At 39.6% G+C, this 13,627-nt stretch overlaps 1 protein-coding gene across 1 annotated transcript in view; it reads right to left on the reverse strand.

Annotated features, from left to right (window-relative positions):
* Nucleotides 1–3,861: 3,861 nt before the first annotated feature.
* Nucleotides 3,862–13,627, reverse strand: part of LOC120789765 (protein unc-13 homolog C) — a 99,649-nt gene continuing 89,883 nt past the window's right edge. The window contains exons 32-35 of the mRNA XM_040126743.1: nt 12,331–12,478; nt 8,608–8,700; nt 6,487–6,646; nt 3,862–5,532 (exon numbers count right to left, since the gene is read on the reverse strand). Coding sequence (XP_039982677.1) covers nt 5,247–5,532; nt 6,487–6,646; nt 8,608–8,700; nt 12,331–12,478 — 687 coding nt within the window. The 3' untranslated portion in view covers nt 3,862–5,246. The remainder of the gene's footprint in view (nt 5,533–6,486; nt 6,647–8,607; nt 8,701–12,330; nt 12,479–13,627) is intronic.

A 13,627-nucleotide genomic window follows, 5' to 3' on the forward strand; every position in this document is an offset into this window, starting at 1 on the left:
ACTCATAGTTTTTGCACTGATGCAAGCTAGACTGATGGATATTTGAATGTTTCTTGCTGAAGGTCGTGTATTTCATGACTGTTTCCCCTCGCAGAACTTACCTGCTTTACTTTTACTCTGTTGCTGTCAAATGCAGTAGAATAGGTATTATGTCTAACCCATATTGTATAACATTGCCTAATATTTTCATTAGTGTTTTAATAGAGTATTGCAGTTTGTTTCATTGTATTCTAATTGTTTAATTCTAATATTTGATTAAACTATTATATATTGTACAGAACTGGATCAGGTTTCTTAGATCATGTTGGATTGTGTTACATGATATTAATCAAGTTTATATCTTATATGTCAACTTTAAAGACGTACAATGTCCCTAAAGGTTTGGATCCACCAGGTAGGATCTTGGACCTGCTGTGAGTGTGTAATCCTTCCCCTGAGGTGAGCTCCATCAATCGTCTCCTGAAGAAAAAACAGCCGTCCGATTGTAAGGACACAGAAGTGTCCGGACCGGTTGCTTCATGTCTGTTGGGCTGTTACTCAAACAGAACATTCTGGATAATGTTGTTGTAATCTTGTTGATCCTAACTGCTGTTTCATCTGCCTGTCAATTAGTTGCCCATGGGAATTCATCTAGGCTTTATTTTAGTAATTTAATCCAAAGAGAAATAAGATGTCCAGGTTGGCTGATTGTCTTGTGAACACACACACACACACACACACACACACACACACACACACACACACACACACACACACACACACACAAAAACCCGGATAAAACCGTTGGATTAAAAACATGGTCGTCAATTTACCATAGATTGTCAGAGATCATGATTTGTCCACCATCAGTTTGTCCTCTGAAATGTTCTGCGGATTATGACTAAAAATTCCTGGAGGAGTTGACAATATGCAAATGAGAGGTCAAGGTTGGGGCAGTCAAAGTTGATGTAATTTTGCATCTTGGCAGCGCTACTGTAGGATGAGTCAGGTTAGTGTTTTCCGCTGTTTGCCTCTCTTCTGGGAGGCAGTCCATGAGCGAGAGTGACTGTGTTTCCGTCCCCTTGCTCCATTTTGCTCTTTGGTGTATGTTTTCCTCTTTTAACTTCCTGCTTCAACAATCTCTGACTACGTGGTGAAGAAAAAAGCTGATGTGACTGGCGTAATTGGCTCAGGGAAAGAAAATAATAGAAAATTTAAAAAAATTCTAGACACAATTTCAGGTTTTTCTTAGAAAATGCAATTTCCTGTAAAACAATCAGTTAGGAATGTGGGACCGCCTCCCCCTTTGTCCCTCCAGTCCTTAACCATAGATGCAGCAGACAAAATTCAAAATCGTTTTGCAAATATGTATAAGTTTAATGTTGCATTGTATGCAAATATTATTGCGCTATTGCAATATAATTCCCAAGATTTATGGATGTCGATGGAGGCTATCCTTGAACCAAAATGACTAGGATTTGTGAAATAATATGCCTTAAAAGAATATTCTTGACATTTAAGACATACACCTATTTATGTTTTGAGTTTGATGAGAAGATGGATTCCGCTCTCTTATTTGTGGGCTACATAAGCTTCTGCCAGGGGACGGTTAGCTGCGCTCACAATGAAGACTGGAAACAATTGTCTGTTGTCTGATAAAGATGTTAAAAATAGAATTTACACGGCAGTAACACTATATATACAGTTATATATAGGCCCTGCAAATGTATCATCAACAATCAGTAGTGAAATCCCTGTGGGGAAACATGCTACTTTTTGAACGTAGGCAGTGTCACCACCTCTGTGTGAAAGAATTTTATTGATCTCCAAAAGCATTATAACTCAGGACTAAAAGCATCTCCCATGTATTCCGTCCTTTCCTCTGAAGTTCCTCACTGTCTGTATCTCTGTAGCTTCTCCATATCTTCATCGCTCTCTCTTCTGTTGACCTCTTGATAGCTCTCATTTTCTTTCTGGCCCTCGTTCCTTTACAATACTGCTGGACTACCAACATATTGAAAGGCAACAGGGTGACACTGACAATTGGACTTACTGTGTCTGGCCCTCTTATACGCTGGTTCCAGGCGATTGGATACACTGTGTGGGCTCTTGACCAAGGGACGGCCTGTGGCTGGACCAATCAGCTTTTGATAAACGGTCGTTTTTTCAGTCACGTCTAAAGCACAAGTTATTGTGATTTTTTTAGTGTCATATACAGTTATACTTTCTTGCATTGAACTCATTAAATTTGACTTTCCACTGTTGTGCCTTAGGCTACATTCTCACATCTACTCTTAAACTAAAAGCTCTCTGAACTAAGACAGAAAAGACAAAAACATGGCATTAAAGTTTTGCCAGGTGACGTGTTTTCATGGGATTATTTCCTGCCACAAATGTGCAGTTCTTCCTGTGGTTGTCAAACAACGGACAGTAAGTAGAGCATAACTGATCTGAAAACCCTCATCTCAGACACCATGAAATCATAAAAAAAAGAGAATCTTTGACAAAGCTTTCATGTTTAGTACAAAGGATTACAGTATCTTGTGGAGGAATCTGCAGGGGTTTCTCAAAGAATAAGCTTCAAAAGGAAAAAATCTCAGATATCTGTGGCTAAATTGCACTGTGAAGACAATGCTAGGAAAACTCTGTACAGCAGGTGGGACGAAATCGCTCAGTCTAAAACCCAATACCATTGAAAATATTTACCTTTTCTGTCAGTTCTATAGTTTCAAAAATCCTTTCATGATTTTTTAATCTTACGGCTATTCTTTACATGTTAAAACGTCATAACGTGCTATAGTGCGAGTCTGTAGTAAGGTTGTCTCTGGGGCAGTGTGTGTTCAGGTACAATCTCATACGTACGATTGGCCATTGATTGTCAATTGCAAGAAAACTGGAAGACAAAGGTACAACGTTTGTTTAATGGTTCAAAATGTGCTTTATGTGGTGGATTGGGGGATGTTTGTAACACTTAAAGGAAAAGTGCATCCTTTTTACACATCAAAGTCTGTTTACAGGTCTTGGGGAATATTACTGCACATGGGGAAACACTTGTATAAAGACTTTTGTGGCTCCAGAGGGAGCTGTGCCAAGTCTGATAAATTGCCTTAAATGGCATACCTTGGCCAACTGACAAGTTTGAAGAGAAAAAAAAAAAAAAAAAAAAAAAAAATGGAGTTTGTGGAGTGAATTTACCAGACCTCTGCAGCTCCTTGTCTCAGCTTGAGGTTAGTGACTCGAGGATACATTAGCCGCTACTAACATACCAAACCTGAATTTTAGACCAAACCGTCGGCAGTTGGGTTGCATTGTAGGTAATGCAGGTTTTGGCAAGGGAAGAATAATGCAGGGAATAAAAAAAAGACAATATTCATAACATCAATTCTTTTTTCCTTTTTTTTTTGGAAACTGTCCATCGCGAGTCTGACAGTGTTAGAGAAGTACCCCCCAAATCAATGGAGTACTCTCTCAAGATGATTTCTGCGTTTCGGTGGCTGTAATGGTTACTACCCTAAAATATGCACCGAGACAGCCACTTTAGACACAACTGACCACATCTGTCATAATGTATGCACCTCTTCTACCCCAACTAAGGCTATTTCAGATTAAACATCTCAGACCTTCATCCAAACCTTGTCAAATGTTCCCCGAAAATGATTTCTTTTAAATGTTTATATTTTAGATCTCAGCACAAAATGCAAGAAACCAGGTGCAATACGTGCGTTTGTGTGAATATTACTTGACAGATTAGTTCTAACTATTTCAGTCACTTGAACTTGATGCTTCAACTATAAAAATCCTCAGAAACACTTGTGCTCTAGTGTCAGCTAGAGTCTAGTGAAGCTTACTGGACAATTGTTCAAAATGACCCAGATGGTTCGACACATTTGCACATACTTTATGCACATTGAAGAAAAGTAGACTTTTGTACAATATCTCACTAAATATATTTACATGACATACAATTCGCCATCAGTGCAATACATAGGAATGTTGCATATTTACCAAATGTTAGACTCTTTCCTTTATGAAGAAAAATAATTCCAATGACAGAAGCTGATATAACTAATGTGTAAAGTAACGTGCAACTTTCATATTGGTTAACAGCTTCACAGGAAATAAAAAAAATAAAATCTTAGTACCACCCTATCAACAATCAAATAGTAAGCATTGAAAAAGTAATAGATCACATGTACATATATATCTTCATACATGTAATGGATTGCTTTTGTACAAATATTTTATATAACTTTGGCAGTTTATCAGGAACAAAGTTATCGGAAAAATATGAAACAATAATATCAAACTGTCAGCAATGTCATGTAAGCTTGCCTTCCAAAGCTCATGTTCACAGTGGTCATTCAGAAAGGCTGGAAGCCGATGGCTGAAAACAAAGAACAAAAAGCCAAAGTAAAAGAAAACTGTTCCATCCTTTCTGCTAAGACTGTTAGCACTGGAGGCCGTCGTCATTGTTGTCATGGTTATAAAATTACAAACACCTATGAAGGTTTACATAGCAGTCATCGCCATTTAAAAAAACATGGTCTATTTTCAGGTCGACTTAAAATACAAAGAGTTTGAAGGCAAGGGGACAGGACCCTGCTCGGTGGTCACTGTGGATTCATGGGAAAGACATGACCGAGAAGAGGACATGCACAAAAGTGCTGTGTGGAAGAACGTGAAGCCAAAAAACGAGGGTGCAAAACGAAAGACTTTGCAACAATCAAAACGCCACACGGTCAGAAAATGACTTACACCGGACAAATTAATCGAGCAAATTTCAAACATACTAAGTTCACCATAATTCATATACGTTGGTTTTGTTATTTTTTTCTTTACTGGTTTGGCACTTTATTGGAACAAATCTCTGTTCAAAAAGACTAAATGTTGTACAAAAGGTATTTCATGTCTCGTTAACATAACTCGTAGAATATAGTACTTAATAGTAAGCATACGGTAAGTAAACACTTGTACATACTGTAGTTTTAAAATGAACATTCCAACAGATGTTTTACGCACATGCACAAAAACAAACGAACAAACACAACTCTCTCTCTCTTTCTTTCTTTCTCTCTCTCTCTCTCGCTGCCTCGCCACATTTGGGCCTCCCCCCCTTCTCTTTGGACAATCTCATTCTTCTGCTGTTTCCAGCCTCTATCCCTGAAAGAACAACTGTTGCTACTGCTCTTTCTCCTGTTCCTTCTTTTTCTCTTTAATCGCTCACTTAAGACAACACAACTTTTTAAATACTGCATTTTTGCTGCACATTATGACACTTCCTCCGCCGAGCGTGTGTCTGTCTTGAGACGCACAAACTCTTTGGCCACATCGTCGTTGGTCCTTTGAGAGAGTATCCTCATGATGGTGAGGCCCGTTTCGTCCATGGAGATGCTTTTCACCAGGGGGTAGCAGGCGGAGCAGCTGCCCTTGTCCGCCAGCTCTCGGAGCTGGATGACTGTCATGCCAACGATGCGGTCCTCGCGGGCAAAGCAGTAGTCCTTCACTGAAACATGCAGCTCGTAGACCTCTGGTCCATGTTCGTTACTCAGAACACTGGGAGAAAAGACACATGAAGATAAGAGAGGTGATGCAAAATTAGAAGTTATTTGCTATTTGGAAATACTACTTCTGAAACAACCGGCATGGATAGTAAAAATGTACAGTGTAAGGTTTACCACATCAGTCCAGATGCTGTCCAGTAAGTTGTACGTCACTTAAAAGTATACTAAAGTGACTTTGATATACTTTCCTGTTCTGCAGAACTGCACTTGAGTGCAAACCAGCTGCTTTTTGGACACTGGCATTCAGCTTTGTTGGTAGCTGGATATAACGTGTCAGTAAAAAGAGTCTGACTGGGAGACATTTCCCCAGAGAAAGGCCTCCTTACTGTATGTGTGGCCATCATGTGACAATTCAATCATGTTTGCGAGTGAAATGAATTTTTCTATTAGAATGAGTCATTAATCTGAGCCAGCTTTTTTTTAAGGCTGTTTTTGTAATTATGCCATGCAACTTAATGGCTTTTTAAAAATTCAAATGCAGATGGCAGTGGGCTTTCACTGGTCATGCCGGTTTTGCTTTAATTCTTTCTAAGATCACTTTAGCTCTGTGACTTTACTTGGCTTGGCTCGGAGAACTGCAGTGTAAACGAGGGGACAAGCTTATAGATTGCTCAAGCTGTCTCTTGACTTATTTCAACCGTGTCAGTGCAAAGAGCAAAACTGCTGTTAAAGCAACTGCCTTCTATTCAATGCTTAGAACAATTGAGGGGATTTCGAGAGTAAGAAATTACAGGTATTATGCAGTATATAGGTTGTGCAGATAGCATACTGAACACTAGTTTGAAGGTGCGACAGCACAAGGTAAAAAATGTAGCGCACTATTTTTTAGATTGAATACAACCAGATAAAATGCTGCACAATAATCCTAACCTTAAAGTACATGGTTTCAAACACTCCCTCTTCTCTCCACCTCTGTACCTAACAGGAAGGAGGGAGGATTACTCACTACTGGAATGTTTCATTGTACTTTGGTGACCAATTATTATTCTTGGTCTTGGTGCTGAATTTTCGCTTCTTGTCAGCCAGGTGTGGTCCCACGGCGTTGACCTCTACAAATGGACGGAACATGGCGTTGGTCTGCCAGATGAGGTTGTTCACTCCGAGCACTGAGAAATGAAGAGGAAATAATAATCAGTCACATCATAGATATAAGAAAAATCCAAGTCAAACACCAATGCTGTTTAAACCTGTGTATTCCTGGCCCCATTTTCTATTTTTGGAAGTGTATTTATCTTATTCCCACAGATAACTGGCTAAATGTAGAAAATGTCATACTATGCTCGGATACTATAAGAACAACAATGAGTTTGATTGCAGAAACATTTCCACTTATCCGGAGCATTAATGAAACCGTAGACATCTTAAGGTGTCTGTGCCTATGAATCACACTGCAAGGATTTCTTTCCAGACTCACCATTTCGCCGTGACATTAAAACAATGTACAGGAATAAATCCATCATGAAGGAGGCAGAGATACTGATTGGCACAGAGGCTTGGAGAGACCATAATGCAATGGCAGGGTGCAGCCACGGAAGCTGAATGTTGAGTGCTTTTTTTTTTTTTTTATATTTTGTTCTGTGGTGGTTAAAAAAGGTAATTCTGGGAAATGTAGAAATAGAAATGTAAAAATATCGAAAATAGATACACAAAAAGCTAAACTGACGCTCTTTATCCTGTAATAATGGATTTTTCCTTTGATAGAAGCATTTATATATGATTGCCATAGTAACCTAACTGGCAATCACACTGTCATGTTACTGCTGACGGCTACTTAGAGCTGATTGCCAGTGGTAGTGCATATGGTGATGCTGTGGGAGGTGCAACAGATATCACTGCGGCTATTTCGGTAATGTTTTTGGCTGAGTCCAACTTTTGTTACTAAAAATGAAAAGGCTAAAATCAACAAGTTTGTGATTATAGAAATGGACTGGACAGCAGTGCCTATTTAAACAAGGAAATTACACAAGAATCTGAGCACTTTAAAAAAAAATTGAATTAATTAATTAAAAATGAATGAAACAAGCATTTGTAAGTGCACAAAGGTGTTAGAATCTGAACAAGTAAATGCAATCATTTGTACTGTGTACTGATTAAAAATCTGGTAAATGAACTTAGTTTACCATACATAGACCATGGTCTGAAACAAGTAAGAGTCTACAGCAATGCTATTGGCTCTGGGAGAGTGTACTAATATGCTGATGCTAAGCAGGCATAATGTTCGCCACCTTAGTTTTGTATGTTAGCATGCTAACATCTGCTAATTGGCATTAAACACAAAGTACAACTGGGTCTGGTGGGAATGTCAAGAGTTTTGCAGGAATTTGGTGGTAAACAAAATTGTTGGACAAAATAAAATTTTGACCTGCAGATGGCGCTAGTTGAAAAGTTAAAGGGTCATCAAAGTTATTCCAATTCAGCCTGAGGGAGACATGAATATGTACACCAAATGCCATGGCAATACATCCAATAGTTGCTGAGACATTTCATGCAAAATGACAAATGTCAACCTCATGGTGGTGATAGAGAAAAAGTCAGGGAATCATCAAAGCCATTAGGATTCGTCCTCCTTAGAACAGGAAATGTCTGAAACAAATTTCATTGCAATCAATCTTGCAAACTTGATGAGATATTTCACCCTGGACCAAACTGGAGGGGAAACCAATAGACTGACCAGCCATCCATACAGCCATGCTGCTATGCTAGCTTTATGATAAAAATAAAGACAATGAAAATACAGATGATTCAAATTTATAAATGACAGGCTCAGCCACGTCTTTTTTATAGCCTCAGCAAGAACAGAAACCTACAGTGCAACTCCAGCTGTGGTTTTGGTTTTCCGTATAATTACTTTAATTATGTCATCAGCATCTGTCAGATGTTAATTTCCTCATTTTTTGTCTGTGAAATGAGCTCCAGGACTATACAACAATGCTTCTGACTGTGGCCCCAGCAGCACTATCGCAGTAATGAGATTATCACGAGGTGTCCATCACGAGTCTTTGAAAATTTGCAGGTGTGAATACATAGAAATGACGAAAAGCATGTCTGAGTATAGGAAAAAGCTCACCCTTCACGCTGACTTTGTGCTCTCCAGTGCCAGGGTGAGAGATGAGATTCACTTGCATCGACACCTCCCCCACCGATCCGTTGGATGACTGACCTGGACACACACCAAAACAGCAACAGGAGAATTGGAAAGACGCATAATGAAAATCAGAGAGGATGGAGAAGAGGCAGAGAGGAAGCCAGGCAGAGAAATAGAGAGATCAGGAAACAGAAAAAAAAGAGTGAGTAGATGAAAGGACAGAATCCAAAACTGTGGGTACAGCTGTTTTTTTTGAAGATGAGGTAGCCAGAAATTGATCCAAAAAGTGGTGTATAAACAGCTTTCTGTGTGTCAAAGCTAAAAAACTAAACCTATTAAAAAAAAAAAAAAAAAAAAAAGTAGGGGAGTAGAGTAGATTTCACTGCTGTGTCAGCCCAGTAAGCTAGAACAGCCAGGGTTTCCTTCAGCTTCAGGCTGAACAAGTACAACAACAAGAAGAAGAAACAAGAAACATGAAATAATCTGCCTGGTTTGAAGGCCTTGGAAGAGGCAGATGGTGTGAGGGGATGCACTACATAAATAATGTTCTACGCGATGAAATCATCTAACAGTTCAACTCAAAAGAAATACAAACAAACACTGGCTTTGACTGCATGCAGATATCCCGAGTGGGAATTAAAACATCGCATCAGACAAGAGGTACAGAGGGGACAAGAGTGAACAGGGGGAAAAGAGTGGAAAAGCCCTTCATTACATTACACCCTTCACAGTGACGTCAGCATTACAGTTTCAATCACAGTGGGACATGTTGTTGCCAGGAAAGAATTAGAATTGATTGCTGACCATTTGTCTCACTTTGCCAGATGCAGGGAGTCCTGTCCATTTCAGCTGCCCCTAAAAACTGCCTTGTATTTCACCCAGCCTGGGACAAACATTGGAGGGCAAGTGCCGGTGTAGTTGATGAACGGGTGTGTTGATCCAATCGCTAATCAATATGTGCCAAACATGCAGTGCCCATTATAGCTGGTAATGAAGAAACAAGCCTCGTGATTTATTGTAATGATGCCCTGAGAGGCTGTGGGAGGCAGAACAAGATTGCTGCTGCGCAGTTAAGCCATGGACTTTTAGGGAAATTAAAGCTATCAGCTATCAGCTGGACTGTTCTGTATGTTATTTGATGGAAGTCAGACACGAGACACGGTCATATATACGGCAGACCCTGGAAGGAAAGCTTGAAAGCCATTGGAGAAAAGAGTCTGAATAAGATGAATGGTACATAAAGAAGATAAAAGAAAGAAGAAGTAGATATAACAAAGGTGCCAGTGAGGAGGGTCAGCTGATAAAGTGAGAAAAATGAAAACAAAGGAACTAACAGATAAGAGAGGTGAGTTATAGGCATCAGTTTTTGCAGGCATGCACTTTAATTCATTAAATTTTTTGGCTGGACCGCAGCGGAGGGGCAAGCCCTATAAACACAAATGTCTATGACTGAGTGAGTGAGTGATAAAGTTAAACCACTGGTCTGCCGAATTCTGCAAGACTGAGTGCTGATGTTATAACACTGGCTGTTGCTCTTTCAAAATGAAGAAGGGGCAAAGAGTTTCTATTGGATCATCAGGGGCGCGTTCAAAGGCAGTCTTGCCAACTTAGCACCTTTGTCACTAGATTTACCGACTTTTCACACCCCTTTAGCGAGTTTTCTTCACAAAAGCACCTAACGACAAATCTAGCGTTTTTTAACAGTGCAGAACAGCAGCTTGGACATGGCTTGGAAATGACTGTTGGTTAACATGTAGTCTTACATGTTATGGGCTGTGTTTCAGTCACTATTTCATACTTATTCTGTCGTCTGACGGAATATAATAATAATGGGAATTCAGCTGTATAAAATTACCGTATATGTGAGTACAGACATTAGGAGAGAAGCAAACAGATGAAGGGCGGTCCAGCCATATACTAGGTTTTGACCTAGTCTTTTTCTCCCTTTTGCTGTTTCGAACAACCAAGATGTTACCCTTAGGCTAAACCAAGTGATAAATCAACAGAAGATCACTTCATAAGCGAGAAGCTGTGAGATGTTCACATGAAACTACTGTTTGAAGAAAGACGTGTTTATTTTTGTTAGTACTGTAATTTCATTGAGGCATAAAACAGGTCTACAACCTCAGCCTGCTCCCTAACAAACAAGAGACACATATGCATCCAAGTGCACACTTGGAAGGAATAAACCAGTGCATGCCTTGGTCTGAAAGGGTTGCTGTCAGAGCACACGGCTTGGTGATTAATGAAACAGCGTCCACTGTGCTACATCAAGCATCAGCACATCCCCACACTGTTTACTGACCTAATGCATATCAACCACCTCACTACCTCCACTTATAGACATCACATTAGACCACCTCAGATAAAGAGCGACAACATGTTGTGAACTCGGGGGGGGGGGGGGGTAGGATGAGAGATTTAGAGTGGGAGGAAGAGGAGAAACACTGAGAAATCTCAAAATAGCACACAGCAAAACACAAAGCGTCTATGCCCATCTGCCAGTCAGTGAGAGCGGCAGTCCACTGACCGCCTGGCTGACTGGCTTTTTCCCATTGCCATTCTGTTTCCTGCCGCCTGCCTATGCGGCGTTCTGCAAGGCTGAACACACTGAGGCAACCAGGAGCTTAAAGCTTCAATGCCCCACTGGGCTGAATTTCCTCTCCAATCTCTCCGGACACCTGAAGGTATTTCAAGCTTGTTACAGAGAGAGACAGGGAAAAAGTTCCATATAGAGACAGATGAATGAGACAACAAGACATAAAAGTGGGTCAGTGATGACAGAGAGGAGGAGGAGAGAGAGAGAGTACAAGAGGGACTTCATAGATTTATACTACATATTCATCATAAATTTATCATGACTGTTTTTATGTGCTTCTGATGAGAGAGAGATGGAGAAAGCCAAAGACCATGGGAGCGTTCAAGCCCTTCAGGGTTTGGGGTGAACAGGCCAAAGATAATTTTGCTTATTTGTTTTTTTTTAAATTATTTACAGTGCAAGAGACAAATGACTTATACAGTGAGAAGATAAATGCAATTACTGTGATGTCCATTGCACATATAAGCCTTAAGAAAATAAAGTAACACAGAGAGATCCTCTGCACATAGATTCTGTAATGAAAATGGAGCTAAGACTGATTAGAAAACGACACGTTGTTGAGGTTAAACAAGCAGGGACTGGAGTCAAATTATTTTAAATCAATTCTAAAGAGCAATAGCAGCTGCAAGTGATCTGGATGTAATAATGTTTTCCTTTTCATTTATTACTTAAAAAGGATATGATAATAGTAGTGGAAGGCTGCAGACCTGAGATGTGTAAACTGTGAACAACAGCAGTAACAAATGTGACTAAACCCTTTTACTATCTGAGTTTATCAAGTTTAATTAGGATATGTTTAGTAACTGGAGTCTTAGGTTGTGCTACTGCTAATGTGCTGCTGAACAATAGCATCCAGAATCTGTGCTTTTTTCGCACCAATGTGGACCCTTTCACCATCTAAGCATCTTTTTGCATCATTTTTTCAGCAATTCTTGTTTTTATGGCAGATTTCTTTTAGTCTGAACCTACCCATGTAAGATACTTTTTATGGACAGAAAACAGCTCTTAAGCAAGACATTTTTCAGTATTTGAATGCTGAAGTAATCCTACTCCCTGAAATGAAACTTGCTGGAGCCCAGCCTTTGTTAAAACTAAAGCCTCCTTACCTTGAGAGGTTTGGGTGCATATATATTTCTTGATCAAGGCATCTGTAGGTTGAGTGTAAAGGCTGAGAGCATATTTGAGGGACTTCATGTCAGGGCTCTTTTCGAGGAAGGTTTTCTTCAACCCGTTTCCTCCAGCATGGAAGTATTGCTGGGGAAAAAAAAAAAAAAGTTCATATGAGTTTACATGATACCAGGTTACTGTTGGCTGAGAAATAGCCAAGCATTACATGGACAGTATGCATTTTATAAGGAGAAGCAAACACAGAGTGAGATCAGACAAGGGACAGTAGTAATAGCCACTTTTGTATCTAATTACCATCAATTAAAATCTGAAATCAATGCTTGAATGGTTAAGCACATTTGTGCTTTTAAGACATTTGATAGCTGAGGACAAACACGGCTTTGCTTTCTTGTCAAACACTCCCACACGTGGAAGGTGGGAAGGTGGTCATGGACAGATCTTAGTAGGTGCTGCTGAAAAGAAGTGACGGTGAATATAAAGTACTTGGAGACACAATTCTAACCCCTTTGTATCTTTTATTCTTTGCTTGGTACGTTTTCTGCCAGCTTTCCTCTGTAACACATGATCATTCCAGGGACAAAGCAGTATATTTTAGGGTGTTTGCAAAGTTGGTGGAGGGTCTGTTGTTGTGATCTAAGTTATAAAGCTGATACACACTAATCTCATATCCTTAGAGATACTGGACATAAAAATAAATAAATAAATAAATACAGTAGATAGCGATAGAGTCCACATATTGTACACACACCACCTTCATCAGGCATGGAACGCTGCCCCCTATTGAAAGGTGTCAGGTCAGTGCTTGGCAGCAACTCAACACAGTAGGAGACAGTTTGCTGCCTCACCAACGATTTATGAGTCACAAAGTTTGACTGAAATGTGCTTCTCGTGAACTACACATAATCTGACATGCAGGGGGTGAGTCATGGGTTGAGTTTATCAAGAGAAAGAAAATGAAACAGCACATGCTCACAAGGAAACTTCCCAAGCCAAAACTTCTCTTAAAAATAATTACAGATAAATATATTTAATTTGTACAAGTTTATGCTTTCTGACACAAATGAGCATGGCAACCAAGACTAAGATTACAAGTAATGATGATGTACCTTCTCTAAAATATAACCAACTCCACACTGGATTAATTAAAGTGACATTCTGAGAGCCTAAAAGAAGTACCAAGTTTCTTTTTTAAATATTATAATGGTCTAGGCTGTCCCTCCTCAGGATTTCCCAACATAACACAGGAAGAATTCAAGGCATTCAGTATGCTCAAAA

This window comes from Xiphias gladius, chromosome 1, assembly GCF_016859285.1.
Source record: "Xiphias gladius isolate SHS-SW01 ecotype Sanya breed wild chromosome 1, ASM1685928v1, whole genome shotgun sequence".
NCBI lineage: Eukaryota > Metazoa > Chordata > Actinopteri > Istiophoriformes > Xiphiidae > Xiphias > Xiphias gladius.